Source organism: Diadema antillarum, unplaced genomic scaffold (assembly GCF_040938485.1).
Source record: "Diadema antillarum isolate AM-2024a unplaced genomic scaffold, OU_Dant_1.0 seq00002362_RagTag, whole genome shotgun sequence".
Classification (NCBI taxonomy): Eukaryota; Metazoa; Echinodermata; class Echinoidea; order Diadematoida; family Diadematidae; genus Diadema; species Diadema antillarum.
In genome coordinates this window covers 19,558-46,539 of record NW_027272976.1, presented here as the reverse complement: position 1 = coordinate 46,539, position 26,982 = coordinate 19,558, and the positions used below count along the sequence as shown (strand labels likewise).

Sequence of the window (26,982 nt, the reverse complement as noted above, 5' to 3'; positions counted from 1 at the left end):
GGAATTAAAACATATATATAGGGTGAAAGCCACTACAAAATCCTATCAACGCCATTTACACCGTGATTCCTCACCTACTGGTATGAAAGGAGCCCGGTAGTTTGACAAGACATGCTTGATTTTAGCGAAAGAAATTCGGCGAGTGGGAAATGAGATGCATAACTGTTTATATAGCCTCTTTTACACAACGTAATCAAGAGTCACGAATTTTGATCCCATCAGAAATCTTAAAGGCATGTTTTTCTTAGTTTTTGGTTTAAAAAAAAACGAAAGCCACATTTTCTCCACTGAGCTGCCATCATATGAACCCGAAATAGGAGGTAATAGCTTCATGCGAATGGTTAACCAACCATGAAGTTAGGATGTATATACATTTGCTTCATTTAATCTACACCAAACGCAACGCTCAAAAAGTATATATGAAAATATGGATATCATTCGCAGGATTACATTTATGGATGTCCAACGGTGCTGCATGATTATACATGATGCGGTGATAATTGCCTTTGCCTGATTGTTTGTTTGTTTGTTTTTTGTCGTCGACTGTATCCAACTAAATACGCTTTGTGAAAAATCAGTTACGTTTTCGTTGACTTGTTCGGACCCTGATTCAAAGTCCGAATAAATGAATCTCCGCCATGGTCTCGGTTTGCAGAAAATCTCCTTTTCACATTTTCTTTGAAGCGCGGGCAGTGCTCGATCCAGAACGGGGGGTATCGATATGATGAAAGTATCGTCCGTCTGCTCAACACGCCAACCGGTAACCCACCCTCGTCACCGTGTCGTAGATGTGTTTTTGGATAGTCCTGCAAACCAAGTCAAGAGAATCAGCTAGTCCTGTTATACTTTTTTTCTTCTGTAGGCAAAAATAGCTCTCAGAGCTGAGAATTCGTATAGACATTTACACTTATTGACTTTATCTTATGGTAGAAAGTGGTTATCATGAGTCCCTCTGTGTGGCTATTTTCAAAGATTCAACAACATCTTCATTACCCAGAATTCAAATTTATATGTATCTATCAGCTGACGTGTTAAACGTGAATGTAAGAAAAAAGGAGTAATTTGGTGATGTATACTACGTCTTGAACAACCAATGATTAAATAACAAGACCTTGCAAAGTATACAGACAGGAACAGAAGGGGTGTTGGACACACCCCATTAGCAAGACCTATGTTCTAGTGTTCTCACCTGTATAAGGTGCACGTCCTCCAGCCGAAGGGACCGCAGGGGGAAGTGTAACTTTCCTTCACGAAACGCCGGGAACCTCGGCGTACGGTCTGAGAGTAGGTCTGTAGGGGGCAGTCACTGTACCAAGGAACAAAGAACATTAAAAGTACCTTATTTTAAGAATTCATGTCATGCCATCATTATCATGCATTATCATCAATTGCCATTGTCACTCAACATCATCGTCCTCGTCGTCGTCGTCATCATCATTATTATTATCATCATCATCATCATCATCATATCATCATCATCATAATATCATCATCATAAATATTATCATCATATCATCATAATAATATCCTCATCATCATGTCATCATCATCATATCATCATCATCATCACCATCATCATTATCATCATCATCATTATCATCATCATCAGCAGCAGCAGCAACAACATCATTACAATCATCATATCATCATTATATCATTATCGCATCATCATTATTATCATCATCATCATCATCACCATCATCATCATCAAAATCATCATTATTATCGTCGACATCTTCGATGGTCGATAGCATCTCAACTGACTGTGATTTGGTGTAATTGTGCAGTCTAACGCAGCATGAAATCTGGATCTACCCATGCATATGCTACGACAGAAAAATCGAATGTGGTCTCAGGGAAACCCAACATCTGTCTGATAAACTTTAACCCTGCTCTTTTCATTGTAGGCAGCCAACGTTTATTGTTGGTTGCAGAGTTTCCTACAACCACGAATAATGCAATATGCCGAACAGGCTGTGGCCAACACTGAGGGCGCTGCCAGGGTTGCGCATATTATGCGTATGATATTGATCGATATTAGTCCATATTGTTAACAATGAACTATTACTTACAATAAAGCAAAAGTGAAACACGCTTAGCAGTTTAAGGGGGTGGAGTGAGAGCAGATATAATGGGATTTCCTTTTTTCTGCAATGACACACGAGTTAGATTTCGTAACAGAACTTGCACTCTAAATCTACATTTTAATGTTGCATTGGTAACCCATTACCACAATGAAATTTTATTGCGCAGCACTAACCCAGCATCCTGCACAGTCTGAACTGTGCAGTCACATGTCGTTTGATAATCAATAAACACGATATTCTATTCCTTACTCGAATATTTTGTTTAGTTGTTTGTTTGACACACCTAGTCAGTCTCAGCTTACCCAAACATAGTCATGTGTGGTGTTTTCTACTTGATGCAGTCATTGTTTTCATTCTCATGTCTGTCTTGTCTTTCTTAACTTTAAACATCAAAATACAAAGAGGAGTATTGTGTTTCTAACGTGTTGTTGGCTGTGTTTGTTTGTTTGTTTGTTTTTTTTAACCAGGAATGTATAAAGACTTTCTTGTCTGTCTAAATTTACCTAAACACTATCATGTGTTTCTTTATCTTGGATTTGTTGTTAATCAAGATTTAAAATAAAATGATACCTCCCTACCAGTCTGAACTCACCGTCTCTCACATCGCAGCCCCGAAGTCCCGGTGGGACAAATGCACCTGTTGCCAGGCATACACGTTCCGCCATTTTGACAGGCGGGCCGACATCGCACGGCACCCACTTAAAAGCAAGCAAGCAAACAAAACACACGTCAGATTATTACAACCGTCACGTCTATCCATGAAATATTGTATATTATATATCACATAATATTATATATTATACACTATATATCATATGATATGTATTATATATTATATTTTATATGTTATATAATATATATTAGATGTTACATATTATATATCATATATGATATATCATATATGATATATTATATGTTATATGTTATATATCATATATTATATAATGTATAATGTATGATATATATTATATTTATACATATCAACAATGTAATGTAATTATCTATATGACATATGATATGAATGAATACTAGTATTATAAACTGTATACACATATATGAAAAATACATATATCCGATTTATATCCTATTAAAAACTGATTTAGCACATTAATCAAACAGTAATATTAGTTGGTTATTGAAAGCAAAGCGAGGCCCTCATAAAGTACGCAACAAATTTTGCATCCCCTTTTCTTCGATTCCAATTTCTCCCCAAGAATCATAGCATCAGTAGATCTGAACTCATTGTTATACACATCGTTGTCACGCTGGGCGGCAAAAGTTGAACATTGATCATGATGACTAAAAAACAAACAAACAAGCAAACAAAAGACTTAATAAACAAACATGCCACAGCCTCAGGCTATCACAAACCAATTCGTGGCTACGTCTGTCACAATAATTAACCCTCTTACACCCAAAACATGCATACACTCTTGCCACCCAATGATATTCATGATAATGTCGGTGACAATTCCCAGGTTTAAACGCGGTATACCAAGCACCCTGCCACACCCATTTTGTTTCTTACCGTGTTCACACTGAAGTCCGTAATAGCCGGATGGGCAACTACACCTGTTGATACCCACGCATCTTCCTCCGTTTCTGCACGGTCTGTAACAATACGAGCGCTCTGTCGAGGCAACAAAGAGGACAAAATATTTTTTGTCAAGCTTTCTTGGTATTGAAGATGCGGCAGTGGATTCAGAGTTACGAACTTCGCTATTTGAATTCTATGAACGATGGAGTGAATTTTGATTGGTCAGAAATTGTTTGAAAACTTCCGCACAATTTTGAATGACCATTGTGTAGACCTACTCAGTACAGAGACAAGAAAATGCTATCTGACTGAAAAAAAGTGTATACATCTATTTTTAGTGAGCAGACATATTTTTTATTCATAAATCTTTGAAAGGTACATAGTATATTTTAGAAAGAAAGAATATACGATATAGGACACAGTCGCCAGTAGCATATTCAATTCAGTCAGATAATTAAGAGCTTCAAGATATAAAACACATAATGCGAGCTTACATCATATAAGTCAAAAAGAATGTCAACAAATCAAATCACCTTTTCCCCCATGAAACCTACTCTCATTCATCAACACAATATTGACGTATGTCTGACGACAAAAGAGGAAAATAATACAAGAGGATTTTGCCGGAAGTTCTGATTCGGAAACTCCCATCTGTTATTATAGGTGACAAATAAAGTACCTCTGCTCCCGCGTTATTGATTGAGATCGCGGACACGACAACAATGTTGTCGTAAGAACACGCAATGTGGTACAGTAGGCCTAGTGTGTTTACATCGACGTGGATCCCTAAAGTATGTTCGTCAGGCACATAATGCCCGCATGGATATCGATTTGTGTGTACGTACATGAATCAACATGGGTCACTAAAGAAACGAGAAATATGTGTGGGGAAAACTATATTCTAACACTGCAGTGGTGGTTAATAAAAGGAAACTACGAAAACGCGGCTAATGGTCTGACTTAGTTACTGATTCCGCGGGGCTACGCGAGCAACACAATACTAATGGCTTTCGTGTTGCTGTGAATAGATACAAATCAGTCTTGATAACATCGAAGCAATGTCGGAAATGCATACAGCGGTGTCACTGAATACCTAAAAAATCTAAAGACTGTGTATGACGGTGATGTATACATATGTATCTGCTGTTGTAGTATTGTTAATATTGACGAAATATGTGTCACTCTTACGCATTTTTCATTGACTATGAGCATGATTTACGCAATATCAAATACTGAGTAGTACAGAGAACATATTCCACTGTATACTTAACTATTAATGATACTGAATATACTCGAGTATTCTGATGGCACGAGATTGAGATTTAGCAAATTCGTGTATCGTAAATGTGTTGGTTTGGCCGGAAGATGGCGCTGTACGAGAAGTCCTCATACTGGTTCGCCAACTGCACCAAAAAAATAAAAAATAAAAAATTGGCGACTAAATTAATTTTCTTGGGAGATAGCACAAAAGTCTAGTTTTATTAACGCAAAAGATTTCATGATGTAGCTCACAGCAGAGTGTGAAAGGAAGAGAGAGAGAGAGAGGGGGGGGGGGGATCAACAGACACTGAGGGGGAAAGGTGGGGTGGGAGAGAGGTGGGAGGAAGGTCTCACACACTCTGATCTCTTATATCCAAGAGCGAATTTTGATAGAATTTTGTCGGATCTACGACAACGGTGATCCAGCTGAATACAAGCCAGCGAATCTTTGCCAACGGATTGGAGTTCGCATCTTCGGAATGAAAGCATGGAAAGTAACCAATTAGGAATCTGATCAGTATTCTATAGCCACTGGACGGATAGAGTGAACAAAATTCCGGTCTAAAGAGGATCGACTCACCGTACTGACATCAAGAAACCAGGACTCGCATCCTCGGATTGAAAGTAATCGAGTAGGAATCCAATAAGTATTCTGTAGCTATGGGATGGATAGAGTCTGAGAGCGGGGAGGGCCTGGGTCTAGCGAGGACTCACCGTACTGACACCTGGGCCCGTAGAAGCCCGGTCGACAGATGCAGGTATCCGATGCATAGCACGTCCCGCCATTCTCACACGACGGCTGACACTGGGCTGGGGGAAAGACAACCACAATATGCCCTTATGTGGTTTGTTTCTCACGTTATCACAGATGAGTTTCCACAGTTCACATATCAAAAGATAGTTGAGAAATGCACATAATTATCATGTCGGGAAAACATCGGTGTACAGTACTGCAAGGTGAAAAACATACACGTTTATATACATAATTATGTCATAGTCCCTTGTGTTCATGTGTTACTGCCTACTGAAGAGTAGTCTACGGTGTGATAGTGAAAACAATGTTTATGCTACAATCATAGGAAAACGTTTTACGTTTTTGGACTGAAGTGGCCTTAGGCTATTTCTTTTATTGATTCCTAGATGAAAAGATAGTTACAGAGAAATCAAAGAAAGCTTATATTCCAATATTGAAACAGGTTTACGTTAAATTAAGGTATTACACATAATTCGGAATTCAGTCAACTAATTTTGTCTTTATTATAAAATACTGCTTAAGACATGGTCATAACAAAGATGTTTCAAACATCCTTGCGACATATACGCTCTTCTTGCCACTGGAAATTCAATGAGCGCTATATATGCCAATAATATTTCGAAAAGAATCAGGCAAAGAAGGTAATATTATGGTTAAATCGAAGTTGTGAATCATCTCGAAATCTGCTCAGTCCAAAGTTGAATATCTCCTCATAAAAAAATTACAGGCGGAATGAAAAGACCAAAAAATCCAAGAAAGTAAGCGGTTTCATAATGTTGTCGACAGTTGAGTATAGTTTCCCATCCCAACCGGTGAGGACGCAATTCAACTCACGCGTTTGGCATTGGTCGCCCTCATATCCAGCGGAACACTGGCACTCGTTCGGCCCAATACAGTTTCCTCCGTTCATGCAAGGCAGCTCACAGGTGGCTGGGAAAAAAGGACGTAATGAGCTATTAATAATCCTCTTACTGCCAAAGATAACTTTTGCTATATGTGTGGTATTATGTTTATCACAGGTTGCAACATGACCACTGACAGTGACAGATGTACTTGGAGGGTTAAGAATGCCAATGTAAATCAGTTTTAACACGACAGGGAAATATTACAACACCACGAACAGACTTCTGAGAAGGTGCTAAAGATGACTATGCAGCGTAGTTTTGTATGGAGCGCCAAGTGTCGCATGGCTATTTTCTTACAAAACAGCTGCAAATTCAGTCATTTCGTCGACGAAATGACCATTATGTTTACGAAATGAAAAATAACTGATTTCATAACGAAATAGGCCATGCGACACTTGGCGCCCCATACAAAACTTTGGTCTTTGTCAATGATTTAAACCATTGTTTCAATTGTACCACCTTCATTCGGGCCAATGTGTACGAAGGAGCAGACGTAATTGGAAAAGAAAGTGAACATATTCAGTACGTCAGCAATATCTTCGATTAATCTCGTTCCACTATAAACGTTAATACGTTGCCAACTGGGTGGTGAAAGATGGGGATAATTCTTCGAAGTACCATCAACGACAAAAGTCATCACCAAATATCAGTCATGCACTTATATGGCATATCTGATTTCGTACTATGAACTTTGGGGAATGCGTTTTGATGGAAGCACATTGATATCAAGCGATAAACTAAAATAGGCATATCACAGACAGACAGAAATACAGAGAGACAGAAAGACAGATAGTCAGGCGGACGATTAGACAGACAGACAGACAGAAAAGGACAGAGAGACGAGAGTCAGATAGAGAGAAATATATGGACAGACAGACAGACAGACAGACAGACAGATAAATACAGAGAAGAGACGGGCAAAGTTAGGTGATAACTTACGTCGCTGACAGCCAATGCCTGAGTAGCCACTGGGACATGAGCACCTGTTGTAGCGGAGACACGTGCCTCCGTGCATACAGGGTGGGTTGCAGGTAGCTGGGGAGACGCAGGGGAAAGACAAAAATTATGATCATTTTAAATAATAAATCGTAGATTAAACTTTTCAATGACTTCAAAGCCATGAAGTAAATTCATCATATCATCACTTTTCCAAGAAAACTTGTCATACTTTTATTTGAAAAAGTCGAGAGCCGTGATATAGATGTACATTCAATTCAATATTGCCCCCATCCAACGTGTCCAACAGAAAGGTGATACAAATACAAAGTATACATTAATAAATTAAGCCATATTATGCAATATATTGTTAACAATATCAAGCAAACGTATTCTAGTTCATGTATCTCGGTGACAACTTTGGCCTATCGAGATTACAGTGTAACACTTGTTACAACACGAAGTAGGATCGGTCCCATGAACAGTTATTTTAACCTATCGAAGACGAGCTGATTTTGGTATAACACACATTTCGAACAGACATCTGCCCAAGCATCCCCGGGACTTGTCTTCAACGGCAAAGTGTTTTTGCGCAAGAACAACATAATACTTTATGAAGTAATCTGGGCGACGCAAAGTTAATGTTTTTACAGTTTTATGTGTTGAAAAGAATGGAGACGCCGGGGAAAACAATGATTAGCCTGTAATTGGTCGTGCTGTTTGGTATCTTTTAGTGACCACAATGGAGACAAAATATGTGATGAATTGCCAGTTCAAGAATTATTGATTTACGAAAACCTTCCGACTGATATGATAATACAATAAGAATTATATGATTCAATCTCCACTGCGCTAATGCTTTAATCTCCACTTCAATCACTCTTCACACTTCATACTCACGAGTACAAGTCGGTCCCCCGTAGCCTGCCGGACATACGCAGTAGTTGGAACCAGCGCAGACACCGTAGTTCATACACGGTGGGTCACATATAGCTGGGCAACAATTATTGAAAGGGTGATGGGATAGAATGTCGAATATATCAAATCTCTTCTCTGTCTATCATATATTATCCAAGATGTTGTTGTTGTTGTTGTTCATTTTCCATCTGTGAAGATGGCTGGATAGCCCATATTCAGCTACAATAAGCTGGTCTTCCATGGGGTCCAGTTGGATGTGGGGTGGGACCACTTCACCGGGTTAGACACCCTGCTCTTTGCGATGAATGAATGAAGCGGGATCTTTTACGTGCATGAGCTGTGACTCTCTCATACACGGGACCTCCATTTTATGTCCTATCCGAGGGACAGAGTGTTTTGCCTCTTGCTAGAGGGGACGGTATGTTTACACACAACATTGCTCAGTCCAGACTCGGGTTCGAACCCGGGCCGCGTGATCGTGAGGCAGACGCGCTACCGACTGAGCCAACTCACCGCCCTCTAAGATGATTATTATTACCAAAGATTTAAAAAGAATACTGTGACAATCGCGAAAAAATAAATCAATGTGGTTTGTAATTGATTTTCAAGTAAATCAACATGTTGATATCACTCTTACAATTTGCATAAGGTGAGTGCTCTGCTCGAACTTTCTTCAGAGGTCCATGGCGGGAAACTAGATGGTGTTATGACTAAAAAAACTGTATGTGATTTCCGTCGAAACAATAATTGTGAGCATTTTTTGTACCCTCCAAAATGAGCTCATTTACAAAGAGGAATTCATTTTCATCAACTATGGCTAATCCATATCGATCAAGCTGGCATTCCAAGTTGTTTGGATCAAATTGTTTCACCATCCTTGGTACTGCAAAGTGATAGGGCTCGTGAAGAGCAATTTTATTAAAGCTACTATCTTTGGTGTGGGTCCAAGCCTGGGAGCGTCCTTGGTGTGATTTCAGAATCACTGAAATACCCCCTCTGCGTTAGTCACTTTGGCATCCAACGTTAGAGGTCTCAAATGCGTGTGGGTGAGCATGAACCTTGCTGGGAACCTCGCTACTTTTTCGTACAAAAGATACTGAAATAAATCTGTTTCTGGCGTTGCCTGCCTGCTTGCGAATAGTTACAGATTCGATACAAATAGCCATGACTGATATCATAATTGCAAGATTATCCTAACTGTACAAACGAAACACCAAGGAGATCGAGGCGGCATATTTCCTCTGCGATCATATACTTACCTTCACACCTGTACTTCAGCCTGGGTCGAACCATGAAGCCATCTCTACACGTGCAGCGGTAGCTCCCGATGGTGTTCTCACAGAACTGCTCACAGCCTCCGTTCGCGTCCGCGCACTCGTTGCGATCTGCGACAGGTGGAAATCATCGAGGTATAGAAGACACTTTTGGCAGTTGGATAAAGGCGTGCATCTTATATAAGATATGTATTTGAAAGACCGGTTGAAAGGCCGTTTGAAAATGGGCACATGACTCTGCTCATTACTTAAAGACACAAACAGTATTTATCATTTGTTCGGTTTTTTTTTTGTTTGTTTGTTTGTTTGTTTGCATCTTTAACGTGGCTGATAAAAACCTTCCATGGTCTTCGAGTCCCCTTCCAGGAACTGGTCATCCGTCATCATTTTAAAAAATCGTTCATTAATTTTTGTTTGTGTATTTTTCTTCTCTTTTTCTTCTATCGATATTGGGGGGGGGGGTGGAGGTGGGGACAGGATACAGAAGCACAGAACAATGCTTATTCTAGTTGCCAGCCACCACCTGCTTGGGTTAGACTAGCCACTTGTATGATGTATATAGTGAGAACCTAGGAGTAATTACACAAACGTTCGCAGAACATATGGGAGAAATTATTCCACAATATTAGCGGAAGAGGACCACGATAACATCAAAAACAGACTACAATTACTTCAGCACATCGTTCTTATCTGCTTGTAATGTCAGAGGCATATCTGTGTGATGCCTTGTGGGTCACATTAGTCTCAGCTACTTGATGATGTCCTGATGTCCAGCATTTGTTTTGACTCACCGTCGCAATCCCGACCGTTTTCGTTGAGAACGTAACCCGGGCCACAGCTGCACGTGATCCCCAGCTGGCCCATTCGGCACAGCTGGGCACAGCCTCCGTTCTTCACGGCACATGTTGTGATTTCTGGAGGAGGAGGAGACAAAAAGGCAAGACGCGTCATTGGATAAGAGCTGAATGACAATGTGACGCCATCTCCGCGGAAACCTGCTTCCAAAACTTATTTTAAGGTCATGACAAAACTACGTGTGTTGGCAGCATGCAGGCGACTGTTTATCCAAGTCCCCGCCGCAGCCAGGGAGACATTAATGATTGACAAAGTCAACCTCTAACCCAGGTCTGATTGTTTCTAACCAGTCACCATGGTAACAACGATAAACAATGCTCATGACTACACGACTTTGGCGCGGCATCGACTTAAAACTTTGGGGTGAATAATCGCAATGAACCTCACTGAGACAAAAGAATCTATGACATTCTAAAAGTTTCAATCCTGCCCTCGATCTGCACGTTCTACCTTCCATTTTGAGACATAACATGAATGACAGAAGCCATATTGATTATCATAATGGTAATAAAGAGAAATGAGAGACAGACGAGGGATGATGACTAAAACAGTTGAATTATAAAAAACTAGAGCAAGAAGGTTGGAAAACAAGAAGTTTACGTGATTAAAAAAACAAAAACCCAAAACTTGCCTCGCCTTAAGGCCTTGTTAGAGAAGAAGGATGCGCCCTGGTGAGTTTCGATAAATCACGTTCATGACTTAATAAGGATCCGTAGAGAGAGTTTCAACAAGGTGCCTTCTCACCGCATGCAAGATTCAAAAACCTATATAGACCTACCTATATACAGTCAATCTACCTGTCTATCTTATCTATCTATCTGTATATATATATATATATATATATATATATATATATATATATATATATATATATTCATTGATACATAAATATATTTGATATAAAAGACCTACATATATAACACAACTTCCATACACATGTAATATCAAAGTATGGCATCTCCCCTTTAACATAAAATAAATCATTGAAGTTGACACAACATGAGGAAACGTGATTGAAATGATGAAAATAAGATCATGGAAAAGCGTAGCTTCCTGGGAAAAAAATATAGATAGAATAAAATTCCCCTAGAACACTTCCGTCGCCCTCCAGGAGCAATAAAAAGCAATAATATCCAGAGCTTCAGTCAAAAAAGTGGATGCACCGCATCTCTTTTCTATATAAGTTCAGTTCCTCGTGAAAGATTTTTTGTTTTTCCAAGGCACACTCTCTTCTTCTCGCGACGTAATTCTGATGCATGTGTGCTAGTAAGGGCACATGTCTCTCACGTGCTCACCGTGTTTGCCAAAGACCTGTACATCCACTTTTTAATTAAGCGGCTAAAAAGGCTTGATGCATTTTGTTTATTGCCCGCTTTTCGGCGGTACCATTGTGCCCGGCATACATCGCTGAAAATCCGTCGCAAAGGGTTCGACATTTTTCTCCTGCCGTCGATCCCCAGTGTACGATACTGTTCTATCTATCTCTACTCTTCCCTCCTCCCTTTTTCTGAATCTGTCTATTGAAATCATTTTATCTATCTATGTATCAAATCAATTATCTTTTTTTATGCATGTCTCTGACTGCTGTTTTTTTCCACTTCCTCTTTATCCATTTCCCTTTTCTCAATGTCAAATTCTTGCTGTACATCACTGTTTGACTATTAGTAGTCATAACTCGTTGACAGCGAGGTAATAAAGATGCGGACCTCGTCTCGCACACACCAGACTACAACTACTGCTATAAAGAAACAAAAATACTGGAGAGATGGCGCTACCAAGCACAGCCTTTTGATCTGATTGCTATACAGCCAAGTGAATGTGGGTTATGGCGGTCAAAGCTATATTGGATGAACATGATTGGACAATTCTAGCAACGATCACTGTCCATGTTCGACGGCTTTCAGACTGATAAGAGAATTTTCTCTCAAGAGTATGCTTGATAGCTCCTTAACGATACTGAAGTAATAAAGCTGATGTCAGAGCAATATGTCAGAAAAAGGGTCATTTTACAGGGGGTCTACGTACTGATGGTTGGATTAGTAACGAAGACTGATTATCTTAAGAAAAACATTGAGAGTCTAAGATCTCATACTACCCAAATTATTCTTGTTTTTATTTAATGACACTAATCGCAAATTTTCAAAAGAAAAATAAATAGTGGAGAGAAACCCGTACCACTGAGACACTGCCCACAGTCTGTGGTACACAATAAAAGTTTAAAAAGAAAATACAGACCCACCTTCGCATTGGCTGGTGCTGTTCACCACCAATGCATGGGCGGGGCCGCAGTCGCAGTGATGCGATCCGTCGGTGTTGATACATACTTCCTGGCATCCTCCGTTATTGATCTGACACTCGTTGATGTCTGTGTGTACGTCGTGTAGGAGCGAGGTTTGGAGAACGGGGAAAGAAAGAGATGGAAAATGTTTGACATGTTTAAAACACCACTGATCCCTCCCCCCCCCCCCCCCCGCCCGCATAAAGGAACAAAATGGAAAAGAATGAAGCTTCTGTGAAACTTAGATTTGCTAAGAAGAACTGCGCACGAAGAATTTCGGGAAGATAGAACGTACCCGGAAAGGAGAACAGAAATGTATATTGCCATTAATGGATGAACGCTTAATCCACATAAAATACCGACACTTCATGACGAGTTATTAAAATGCAGCAGTGAACCCGTTTTTACAGAAGTTCATGGAGCGGGTACAAACGCAAACCAGAAAAGTAAAGAAGAAAGACCTGCTGGGTATACGTGATCACATGAAAAAAAAAAAACGAGTTTAAGACGAAGAAATCATATCTCAGGACGCAAATTATACCAAACTTTAGTTTAAACGAATAAAAGTCATGGAAAGAAATGGACAACAACAAGCTCAAAAAATGGAAGGCAACGATATCAAATAAATGAAGGCTTTCAATGTAATATAACTATCACTGTCAGGCAGGCCCCGTGTCTCACCGATACAGGTGGATCCGTCTGAATGGAGTTGGTACCCGATGTCGCAGTAACACCGGAAGGAGCCGGGCTGGTTTGAACAGTGCTGCTGGCACATCTCTTCTTGCGACGAGCATTCGTCTATATCTGAGCGTACATCATGAATCAATTTTCACATAATTATTTATCAAACAACATGACTGGGTGCGAGAGGAAGTTACATAGATTATTTTGAAAGGTTTTCTGTGCACCAGTCTACTCCCTGAAGCGGCGTATATCATAACATGGAGACTCATCCGACGAATTATTCAACATTGTGCACAAAAGAAAATTACTGACACGATTCGCGCTTAGGTAGGGCCTACAGACAACTTTGGAGAGGTATTGTGCAATCATTGTTAAAGAGCGTATGTATGTGCACATTGTGCCCTCTACATAACTTTGTTATTGTTTGATGTATTACCGTCATATTTGGCACATGGGTAGAACAACTCATACTCTACATGACCGAGCATTTGACATTTTTCAAGTTCACCCATAGAGGGCGTTATTTTTCCAAAATATAAAGAAATACATAGGAAATGTGCTAAAAACATGATTTTTCTGTGTAATATCTTTATCCCCAGTATACGTTTCTCAGTATAGATTAATTATTTCATATTTGCCACAAATGATGTACAAGTCGAATCTCATTATTTGTTTAGTTGAAATTTGTCAAGGTCCCCACATGGGGGCACTATTCAAAGCAAACTACAGAAATACATTATGAGACCTGTCATGCATTGTTTGGGATAAGTGCGTGAATAGTAATCACATTTCATATTTTCATATTATTGGAATTTTAAGTTTGCAAATTGATAATGTGATAACAAATGATATTACAGGCATAACTTGGGTGAAGGACTGAAAATGACACAAAATAGAAGGGCAATTTTTGGAAAAACTGTTATTTTCAACTATCTCTATCATATCTATTGTTTTATGTCTATGTCACGTAAAAACATAGGAAATGATAGGAAAAACATTTTAGAGTCATAATTACTTCACATTTTTTTTTTCAGCAAATTTCAGCCAAGAAACGCCAATTTCACACACTACAACATTGTTAATTGAGATTGGAACAGAAAAATACGCAAAATTTGACTGACATGGTTGTCAGTTTATGGTTGCCATGGCAACCAGCAATATCAAATATAGCACAATTATATATCAAAATGTTTGCAATAAGATTTTAGGAAAATTCACAAAATTTGGTTAAAATTGGATAAAGGGCGAAGGAGTAGCGAATGAAAATCTGGTAGGGGCACAATGTGCACCCCCCCCCCCTTGGGCTTTATGGGGTTAGATGAATATGAGGCGCGAAAGCAGGTTCATGATATTGTCATAGAATAACCAAAACTGTGGCATTCTTTTCTCAAGATGGAATACAATATCACTTATTAGGCAAGCTGGGGTAGATTCTAACTGAGAAAAGATAACTAAGTCAGAGAGAAGATAAATTGAGGTAGCTTCTTTCAACAACAAAAAAAGGAGAAAAAATAAAATTGAATCCTCACTAATTGCTGGTGATGACTTCCTCAATGCACTCGTCATCATAAAATTGCTCAATGCGCTCGCCATCATTATACTGCTCAAAGCAGAGATGTGTTTGTCACAATTAAGTTGCAGTTATACAGATTTTGAAACGCTAATTCTCATGAGATCGAGGAGTATAATATGGGTAATCTATTTATTAGATTGTCACAATTGGAGTTATTGATATGATTAGTTATGCCGTATGTAAAAGCCGAGCAAAATTAAAAAAAAAGGAGTGTAACCAATCTAACCTTTCTATGAATTCTCTTTAAAACTTGTTTATTTATTTGTTTTCTTTGTTATTTGCCTATTATCAGAAGATGATGGCAGTGGTACACAGATGTATTATACGGTTCGTGTGTAAGGCTGCCGCTACAAAATTTGAGAGTTTGCGTGATGCTTTTATTTCATAGTGTACAAACAAGCCACTGTTAACTGCGTTGTTGTTCTTGTTGTTGTTGGTAAAGTTATAGTATATCAGCAGTGTATGATTACAGCCGCCTTATATTGCTCGCACATGCTGTCAAATTAAACTGATGTGAACTTAACTTGGGAGCACCGTGGCATATAGTGGACAAGGCTCGTTATTTGTAAACAAAAGGTCTGGGTTTGGAATCTTGCCTGGTTAGTGCATCCATCCTTTGACAAGATGTTTTACTCAGTATGGAGAGCACATGTACCCCTGTGTCTACTCGAATGTCAAATGTTCGCATTATCTTACCGTGGCACTGCGAGCTGACCTGCCCCACCTCGTAACCCCGGAAGCAGTCGCAGCTAAAGGTCCCCGGTTGGTTGATACACTGCTGGTCACAACCCCCGTTGTTGTACGCACATTCGTCCGCATCTATTGAGTAAGTAGACCAGGGAAAAAAAAGTATATGAACGAGGGAGGGAGAAGCGTAAATAAAAAAGAAAGAAAGAAGAAGATTTCAAAAAGTAAATCAGAAGATCAGACTCAGAAAGACAGACAGACAGACAGACAGACAGACAGACAGACAGACAGACAGACAGAAATTTGGATGACTCAAACACGTAGGCACTACATTATTAACTATGCACATACATAGGGCCTACCTACAAAGACACATTCACACACACAGTCGATACGTACATATTATGCATATCTATGTGCAAACATCTAGACTTATAAAGAATAAAGGGACCTGGATGGGCGGAATAAGTGGACTATTAAGTATAGTCATTGTTCTAAAAAAATGTAGGCCTCCTATTGTTACTCTGAACCACCGCCGCTTGCTACGTCACATCCGTCAGTTTTTGAAAAACTTGGGTTTATCAATGAAGCAAAAGCAAGGCATTTTGAATAAAAAAAAGAAGAAAACAGACGTAACTCTGGAACGAGATGTCTTGATAATGTACACAAACCTCGCATAACTGCGAATCAATTAGCGGAATACTTTCTCTATTTTTTTCATATTTTATGTATACCTCTCTGCTTCATCTTTCACTCTCTATAAAATTTCACTCTCTCATTTTTTTTTAGATCCTAGCGGTGCCCTTTCGGGAGAGGAAAACAAAAAGTCATTGCAACGAGAGAACAGAAAAATCATGGTGACAGTGTTGTCTGAAGCCATTTCTTACCGTCGCAGTTTTTCCCGTCGCCATGGAAACCAGCATAGCACTGACAGAAGTAGGATCCGACGATATTACCGCATCTGGCAAAGGTGTGACAGTCATGCCGGCCAGTGGAACATTCGTCGATATCTGCGGCAAGGAATAATCGAGGTATAGTCATTTTTATTTTCGTTTCATATTCTTTTAAGATGTATCTGCTGATCTGTTTTAAATTGTTATTCATTTCTAATAATCTGTAGCCACTAAACTACTTATCTTTTCACAGATTAACTTGACTTTCTATCTACTCATTTATCGTTTATCTTCATACCCACAGAACAATTTTTGGTAAGCATATTGTAACTATATTTATATTCATGCGTGCATTGTGTTGTTTATTTATTCATTCACGCTCTTCTTAGAAGCAGTCACAACAAAATAATCCTGCTTATACAAAAGAGGCTTACTAAGTTAAGTTTCAGTATATTGATTTGATGGAAGTATTGACGTTAATCAGCATCATCATCATTATCATCATCGTTATCATCATCATCATCATCATCGTTATCATCATCATCATCATTATCATCATCATCATCATCATCATCATCGTTATCATCATCATCATCATCATCACCATCATTGATTTTCTCCATCATCGTATGACACTGTTATGACTAAATATTTGATGACTGAAAAAATTGCTGCAACCAATTGTATCAGCGCAACAAAAAGTGAAGACCAACAGGATCAGTTGCATAGGGTTCATCATAGAAATACCAAAGGGTCGCCAAGCAAGGATGCGCTAATGCGACACGTTGTAGTGACGCAATGATTGGGCTATAAAAGGTGCAATGGCGCAGACAAAGTAATATACATGCCTTGGCAATCCGTGGCGTTGCCCTCAAAGCCCGACGGACACACACACAGATAGCTGCCGACCAGATTGACGCAGAGCGAGATTCCGGGACACACCGCACCTCGAGAGCATTCATCGATATCTGATGTGAGGAACAAATCACGTGGATACAAACAAAAACAAGGGAATGCAATAATATGACGAGAAAGAGATGGATAGAATCACCGGTCTTTCCATTAAAGATGATATACATCTAGATATTTGAGTTAAATGATTAAGAATCTCTGTAACCGCCAGATTTGAGCTATGAACTTGAAGTACAGATTGGGATAGCACACATATTAATCATCACATTATGGAACAATTGCTTTCCATTATACGGATGCGTCAATTCATTGGGAGGCCATAGTATTATTTTATGGGCACATATTTGACAGAACTCTGTTCTTAAACGCTTTTATCTGACTTAATGTGAAAATAGCGTTTCCAGTTAGACAGGCATGATGTGCTCAATCTATCAATTAGTGAGGGATTTACGTTGAGTTGTTCTTGTTTTCTTCCCAACTGTTGAGAGTACTTCAAGGCGATGTGAATTCATCATGCGCTCAGACGGAATACAACCTGCTGTAAACCGTTCTGACGCAGAATTCGTAATTTTAGGGTACTGTATGGTGAGAGCATTTGTTCGAGATCCCTTCGGATGTTAAACTTATAAACCAAAATCCTCTTATGACTATAACTTTAAGGTATCATTAACATCTAAGATAGTAGAGTTTCAAGTGGTGCTGGCATGTTTAAGGACTCTTGAATTGAACTGAATAAGGAACTGGATTTTTCGTTTCTTTACCTGCGCAACCAGCAGCAGTGTTCTCGTAGCCATCGTGACACACGCAGCGGTACGAGCCGTCCAGATTCTCACAGGACGCCCCCTCTCCGCAGAAGTTCTCCACCTCGCACTCGTTAAAATCTGGGCAAATTGTCAATAAAATTACACTAGATGAAATATGCAATGCATGGCAAGATTCCTACGTAGTAACAGGTACGTACCTTGTATAATAGACATTATTTGACACTTTTACGTAAATATCGAAACAAATATCTTATAAGATGTATACATCAGATCAATTTGAATTAGTATGTAGGCCTACATTATCATCAATATTGTTGAATTCATTGGCAGAACATGCTCAAAGAGATGGAAGCTTTCAGAATCTATTCTCTCCTTCTCCCTCACTCCGCCCCATCTGTCTATCCTGTAAATCTTGAAGAATTAGCTAGTTTTATCCCTCTGATCTTTCTTGCAGTCCAATCTTAGAATGCTGTTCAAAGAGTCTGTGACCCAAGGTTTGGCTCATGCATTAACCCTTAGCACGCCACACAATCACCTGCCCATAGGTATGTGCTTGAAATTAAATGTGCACATTAAACTCACTGGCACAGTAAGGGTTATAGAATTACAGTAGCCTCCGCCTACTTGAGATTCATTAATCTCTATTCGTGCTGCCTTGAGAGGGTTATGCTCTCGCATTACAAAAATATATTCATTCATTCCGCCTCTCCGTCTTCTTCTCCTTCTTTCCCTCTTCTCCTTCAAGTCATCCTTTTTTGGGTTTTTTTTCTCCCCCTTTCAGTTCCCCCCTGTTCTTACCCACGCAAAACCCATTCGAGTCCCGCGCGAATCCGTCCAGACACAGGCAGTCGTACGAGCCGGGTGTGTTCAGACAGTCGGCATTCGGTCCACATAGGATGTGAAGTAGCTCGGTGAACTCACACTCGTCCACGTCTGAGTAGGAAAGATCGTTGGTTATAAAGGATAACGCAATATATAATACATGATAACATACAAAATTCATAATCATTAGAAATACATATCATATCATATCACATCATATCATATCATATTACAGTAGATATTTACATAATGAGTTTGAAGTCATGCATCAAATGTAGTTTATATATAGTTTATAATGTTACATCATATCACAACGGTACACAGTCATGAAGATCCATGTATTCGTTCACCCATCTATACGTATATGAAGACTTTAAATCCATCATTTTCAATGGATTAATCGCCTTTTGGTTGAATAATCTTCATATCCATCTATTTATCTATTTATCTATTTATTTATCTTATTGTCTATCTATATAAACATCTATCTTGTTACAATATTTAAGACGAGACGAAATATTCACCTTCACAATTCCCGTCGCCAAAGAATGAGAGGAATCCAGCCTGGCAGATACACTGGTAGTCACCGTCAGAGTTCACACAGTCGGCTCCGATACCACAGACATCCGGGTCCTCTGTGCATTCATCTATGTCTGAAACAATAACAGAGACAACAGTAATGTAACTTATGTATATCGATATTGTGGAACATTCCAAGAATAATGACGTATAAGTGGTTTGTACTGAGTTTGATCTTGGTATTACAACAAATCTGGTTCCAGCCTCAATAGGGTAAACTGTGTGTCATCATACCATTTCTATCTGTAAACGCCCAACTAGAATACTTCCGCAGTTTTTGCCATTGTTTTTGTCTTTGTTTTGTCTGGTTTTGTTTTTCTAAAGAGAATAATGATACAGTTTCAGGAGACTTCGGAAACCTTCTTAAGTGGAAAAGGCATACCACGTGACAGACTTTCCCTGCAAAAACACAAAACGCTGGAAACGTTCCTGCAGTGCTTATGTATAGAAAACAAAAAGTATTGACTGTCGTATAGATTAAACAGGCAGTCCAGCGGTGTGGGGATCCAAACCTCAGGCACTTATTCCATTTCTCTTTAGTGATAATAGGGTGGAATCCCGTGTAATAGTTTGCTCACACACTTTCGAGGAAACATGAAAACGATACTGATTCCTCACGCAGTTTTCCCTGTTTTACTGCTAAAGTTGAGCTAACATTCTTAACTAAGAACATTCCAAGACGCGCCTTCTTTGACAAGTCAAAAGAAGGTCCAAGAAAGTTCGAGAAACTTCTCCGATTTCACTTCTTCGTCTCTCTTTTTCTTTTCGGATCCAGTCGCCACCTTCTACAGGTTACAATTAAACTAGCTTCCAAAAGTAAAATCACGTATCAGCCAAATACAATGAAAGGAATCGAGGGCTTTTACCACCCCCCCCCCCGATAATCTAAAGAAGTTAGAAATTTATCAAACTGATTAATCTTTACTCACCTGTACATATTCCCTCATGGCCGACAGGTTGATATCCCATGGCACACTGACATACATAGAAACCGGGCCTGTTGGTGCATTCTTCGTTTAGGTCACATATATTCTCTTGCTCACACTCGTCGATGTCTGTTAGATTTCGTGTGTCACAGGTTCATTGAGAGAGAAAGAGAGCAGTGATAGATAGATATGTGAATTGAGAGAGAGAGGGGAGGGGAATAAATTTAAAAGACAAAGATATATCTAAACAATACGAGAGGGACAGAGCCAACACATGATGTCACAGACGACTAGCTGTTACACCAATGGGAGTATTGCATAATCAAAAACCAGAAGTCAAGGATAAGAAATAGTTTGAATATTGCTATTTCATTCAATTCAATTTATATTTCGTATCTCTGTATGGAAACATTATATAATGTAATGATGCAATTTATTAAAATTTAGTGTAATATAATGTAATATAATATAATATAATATAATATAATATGATATGATATAATACAATATGATAGAATAGAATGTAATATTAGATATGATATAATATATGATAGAATAAGACAGAAATGTATCTTACATATATATAGATACAGAGGGTGACTCAGGGTTTATTAACACAAAAAAATCTGTAAGCAAGTGCGTGTGTGAGAGGTTTTGAGCTATTTCTTTTCACGATACCAAAAAAAAAAAAACCACACCCTGACATAATCATGGGTATACTTTCATAGGTTCCCTGCATAATCGTCTTGTTCTTGATATCGACGGATCTATACATCCTGTTCAGAGATACCAAGAGGGTATGATTGTATTGCACAAACTATCCAAAACTTTGCCTCTCTTGAAAAAAAGAAAGAAATGTTTTACGTTCTTTACATTTACATGTGCAGCCTAAGAGCACGTGCATTTTGTATAATTCAGATGACAATGAAGAATTATTCAATACATTCATCTTTCTGATTTACGTACAGCAAACTTGAGAGGTGGCTGATGTTGGAACAAATCTGATGAAATTTTATTTTCATTCACGAAAGACGCAAAAGAAAGCGTTGTGTATTGAAAGGTGATGATAATACGAACATAAACACATGCGGCAACCTACCTGTGCAGTTATGGTTATCTGAAGATAGTGTGTAGCCGTCCAGACATGCGCACTCGTAGCCTCCCGAACCGGTGGGCAAGCAAATATCCGAACAACCGCCATTCTCAACAGTACAGGGCTCGACTGTAAATAGAGACAAATACCAAGCACCACACAAACTGTATTAACAGCTATACAAAAGTGCTGAAATGTGTTTTATAATATTATTTGTGTGGGTGTGAGTGCATGTATGCGTGCGTATATCTCTGTATGTATATATCTGTATATATATATATATATATATATATATATTTGTGCGTATGTGTTTGTGTGTGTGTGCGTGTTTATAATGCAGTCGCCTTTCGCATGTAATCCTTCACTTTCTTTTGACTTTGCAGTGTGTGTTCTTAACAAGGAAATAAACAAGGAAACTGTTATAACATATTACCACACAGGAAAAGGAGCTGACGTTGTATTTTGTGATGTATATGTATTACCTTATAATAAACAATGCTGAAAGCTGGATGGTATACAGAGACGTTCGTAGAGGAATAATGGAAACATACACCCACGGTACGAGGAAATGGAGACAGTGGCGTATCTAGGGGGGGGGGGGGCAAGGGGGGCACGTGCCCCGGGCGCCACTCCTTGGGGGCGCAAAAAAACGAAAAAAAAAAAGCGAAGAAAAGAAGAAAAAAAAAGAAAAAAAAAAACGAAGAAGAAGAAGAAGAAGAAGAAGAAAAAAAAAAACTCGCCCGGAAAGGGGGGGGGGGGGAGGGAGAATGGTGGGGGAGGGGCAGAAAACCAAATCAAACAAGATAAAAACAAAACATGATGATGACGCGGACAAAATGACAATGTTTATTGTGTTCACACAAGAATTCCATGTTCCGTAAGCTGAAATACAAAAATTTTCGGCGCGCTCGCTGCGCTCGCTCGCCAAATATATATAAAAAAGAAGGTAAGAACAAAACTTGATGACGACGCGGACAAAATGTCAATGTCTATTGTGTTCACACATGTTATTTAATATTTAGCAGGCAAAATGTTTCACTGAGCAGCGGCTGCAATTTCTTTCGTTCTGAAGCGATCGCCAATTGGATCAAAAGGCGCCAACGGTTTCGAACATACGGGGGGGGGGGCGCAAAAACCCCCAAATCAAACAAGATAAAAACAAAACGCAATGATGACGCAGAAATATAAAAATTTCGGCTCACTCGCTCGTACTATTAGAGTGTTTTTTCAAGTCCTCAGTTTGGTGGTATAAATCGTTATCTATAAGGCCGTCACTATATCATATCTTGATTAGAATTGTAAGATTTAATGAGCAAAAAATGACAAGAGTTCCATGTTTAGTAAGCTGAAATATAAAAATTTTCGGCTCGCTCGCTGCGTTCACTCGCCAAAATTTATCAAAAATAGGAAGAAAAAGATAAGAACAAAACGTGACGATGACGCGGACAAAATGACAATGTCTATTGTGCTCACACATGTCATTTAATATTTAGCAGGCAAAATGTTTCACTGAGCAGCGGCTGCAATTTCTTTCGTTCTGAAGGCGATCGCCGATTGGATCAAAAGAGGACGCCAACGGTTTCGAACATACGGGGGGGGGGCGCAAAAAAAAAACAAATCAAAAAAGATAAGAACAAAACGTAATGATGACGCGGAAATATACAAATTTCGGCTTCAGTTTGTTGGTATAAATCGTTATCTATAAGGTCGTCACTATATCTTGATTAGAATTGATTAATAAGCAAAAAATGACAAGAATTCCATGTTTTGTAAGCTGAAATACAAAAATTTTCGGCTCGCTCGCTGCGCTCGCTCGCCGAAATTTATATATATATATATATATATATAAAGAGAGATAAGAACAAAACGTGATGATGACGCAGAAATATACAAATTTCGGCTCACTCGCGCGCACTAATTTAGAGTATTTTTTTAAAGTCCTCAGTTTGTTGGTATAAATCGTTATCTATAAGGCCGTCACTATATCTTGATTAGAATTGTAAGATTTAATAAGCAAAAAATGACAAGAATTCCATGTTTTGTAAGCTGAAATACAAAAATTTTCGGCTCGCTCGCCAAAATTTATCAAAAGAGAGATAAGAACAAAACGTGATGATGACGCAGAAATATACAAATTTCGGCTCACTGGCGCGCACTAATTTAGAGTGTTTTTTTAAAGTCCTCAGTTTTTTGGTATAAATCGTTATCTATAAGGCCGTCACTATATCTTGATTAGAATTGTAAGATTTGATAAGCAAAAAATGGCAAGAATTCCATGTTTTGTAAGCTGAAATACAAAAATTTTCGGCTCGCTCGCCAAAATTTATCAAAATTCGCTACATTTAAATCACCCTCAAAAGACCCCTTTTAAGTGCTTAAAAAAAAGCATATCATGTAGACTTTGTTTAAAGTCCCTACCGGGATGGGGTTGGGGTTGAACACTTTTTCAGAAATTAGGGGCGCAATTTTCGCGCTTGCCCCGGGCGCCGTTTCCCCTAGATACGCCACTGAATGGAGAGGACGGAATGTGGGCGTATATCAGAGACTTTTACTCTCAACAACGGAAGATAAGTTCACCGGCCTGATGGATGTGCAGAGTCACACAACATCCTCTTACACCCATCTCTCATCCTCTTTCGAGAACCGCATCATTTGGATAAATATACAGATAAACTAGCAAGCACTATAAAATCATGTCAAATACGATATAAATGGCTAAAGTCGCCTTGATTCACTTCCCCAACGATATAATGTTTCTGATATTTAGCACCCAGTTGGAGGAAGCGGTTTCTGATCGTGAATTAACCCAGAAAACTTTAGAGACAGGACCGATATCATCTATCACAACCGTCTATCATAAGTCACAACAACTGATGTCAGTTCTGATTCATCCGGGCAACGTTCACTAAAGGCACAATATTAAACAATAGCATCTGGAATTACTGTTTTAAATTTCGAGGATAGGACATAAAACCGTCCTCTTAATTTAAAACAGTAAGTCCAGTTGTATGCAATGATTTAACTTTGTACCTTTTGTTATAACTCAAAACGAAATTGGATGAAAAGGGTTTGATTTCGTACTTCTTACTTCGTTTCATATCAAATAAAAGCAAATTTAGTGAAGAATTATGTCAAGCAAATGGGAGGTTTGTGAGCCCACAATGACATCATCGCGTTAAAATCTTTGCGAAGCTGACTGCGTCCAATATCAATTTTTTAAGGAAACGTGTGAAATTTAGAATTCCCATAAGTTTAAATTTGTGATCATTTTCTAAATCGAATTTTCGTTGTTTCTTTATATTTTAGGAGAAGGGTTCAGTTTTTCAGCTTTACTCTATCAATTTGAAAATGGAGCATATCTTCACTTTAAGTGGAGGACTCTGTAACACACCCCCCCCCCCCCCCTCTCACCGCACTACAACCACAGTCCTCTGAATTCAGGTTACGTGTACGGCGATGAGACCAAGAAGGTATTATCTCGCCTAGTATACCCCTTGATGAGACGATGCGACGTTGCAGCGGCAGTGGTCGACTTATATAAAGGGAAAGTTTCTTGTACAACATTGTGTCTATTCAGCGAACACTCGGTGAAAATTTCACTGAGAATGGATAAAAAACAATGAATTTCTCGAGTTTTGGTTAACCGCTCGCCCTTAGGAAACTTCAAAACTAATCGTGAGGTAACAAAAGTAGAACGACATTAAAGTAAACAAAAAAAAACTTAAGACAAATAAAAAAACACATTCTTATGAAGTGTCTAAAAAAAACTTAACCTTCATTAGCTCCTGCAGCAGAAGTCATGAAAATTGATAACACATCAAGGTATAGCGTGTACTTTCCATTAAAAAAAAAAGATTCGCGAAATTCGTTGATATAATTTTGTCTGTCTGTCTGTCTCTCGTTCTTTTATCATCACGTGACGAATGATTGTACAGTTTTGACCTAGGTGAGGCAGCACATTAATCAGTACCAAAAACTAAATAAATCAACAACCTTTGAATGTCCTGATCGATCTTTCCCCCTCGCTCACTCATCATTTCACCACTCTTCCTAAATTCGCTGAATAAAGATCATGTTTGGGGACACTAGTTCCAGTCAGCTTCATTGCTAAGAATTAAGAATGAAAGAAGGGCGAGCTGTACACACAGCATAGAATCCAAAGCAACCACATACTTATGAGGATTAACCCTTTCTGTGCCAGGGAACTTTGGAGAGTGTGTACAACGCTATACCAATTTTCCGTGCGAATCAGCACCGAAAGCACACAAAGGGTCAATTGCCTCTCCAGTTGGAAATTCAGGATTCCTTGACTGCGATGAGATACCGAAAGTTTACTCTCAAAATATGAAAGTCGCACTAACACCAAATACGTGACAACTTCGGGCAGGCGTCATTATAAGTAGTTGACTGCTAGACTGATGTTCACACGTTTATTATGTTTCTCACTTTCGATGCTTTTTCCCCTCTCTTTTTTGTCTGTTTCGCCTTAGCAGCTGTCGAAAGTCGAAGACTTTCCTAAAATCATGACAATTCATTCTTTCGTCTGTCATAGTAGGGGGATTTAAGGGGGTGCTTTATACCGCGTTTGTTTCTTACCGGAGCTGTCATAGATGAAGTCGCTCGTGAGGTACGATGGGACGCCGGAGCTGTAGCTGATCTCTGTAAAAGGTGAAGGCGTTGTACTTGACTGTGGCTACAACGAAAAATTCAAATCAGAGAGATGAAAGAAAAATATCAATGGTTCATTCATCTTTTAAGAAGATATGCATTCATGCCAATTAGGAATATAAGATGACAGTGCACGCGACACATTGGTTGAGTTGATCTAAAATGCCAGATACGTTGCAAATACATGTAATGATTACTAATGAGACTCCACGGAGGCAAATACTAGTATAGGAGTTATATGCACCATATCAAAAACATTTTTCCTCGGTAGGAATGTTTAAGATAACGGTTTGGGCATGGTGAAAAAAGGAGGAAAACATATACTATGCAAAAATGTGATTATCATTATTATGTTTCTACAAAGTAAAGCTCAGCGCCCTCGGCTATAACAGCTAGGATTGGGAAAATGACTTCATGTATATGTGTTGGGTCTGAGTGTTTGCACGCAGTAAAAAAATCTCCGTATGTATAGCATGAGTGAAGGACATTTGCCTGTCTGCATGCACCTGTCATGTCATTAGGCCGTTTTCTGCCCTGGTTGAAGTAGGTAGCAATGATTCACCCTCAACAAGCTCAT

The 26,982-nt window shown here is 39.0% G+C and overlaps 1 protein-coding gene across 1 annotated transcript; it reads right to left on the bottom strand.

Annotated features, from left to right (window-relative positions):
• Window positions 1–26,982, bottom strand: LOC139714646 (uncharacterized). The gene is made up of 22 exons (XM_071626326.1): window positions 26,968–26,982; window positions 26,334–26,430; window positions 21,744–21,866; window positions 20,648–20,773; window positions 19,664–19,792; window positions 19,116–19,250; window positions 18,315–18,434; window positions 17,490–17,609; window positions 16,636–16,758; window positions 15,758–15,880; window positions 13,486–13,608; window positions 12,766–12,891; window positions 10,463–10,585; window positions 9,657–9,782; window positions 8,380–8,472; window positions 7,483–7,578; window positions 6,473–6,568; window positions 5,599–5,694; window positions 3,616–3,717; window positions 2,680–2,785; window positions 1,190–1,306; window positions 1–806 (listed from the first exon to the last, which is right to left on the bottom strand). Exons 1-22 carry the CDS (start codon window positions 26,980–26,982, stop codon window positions 746–748), a joined length of 2,376 nt encoding a protein of 791 aa, XP_071482427.1. The 3' UTR covers window positions 1–745.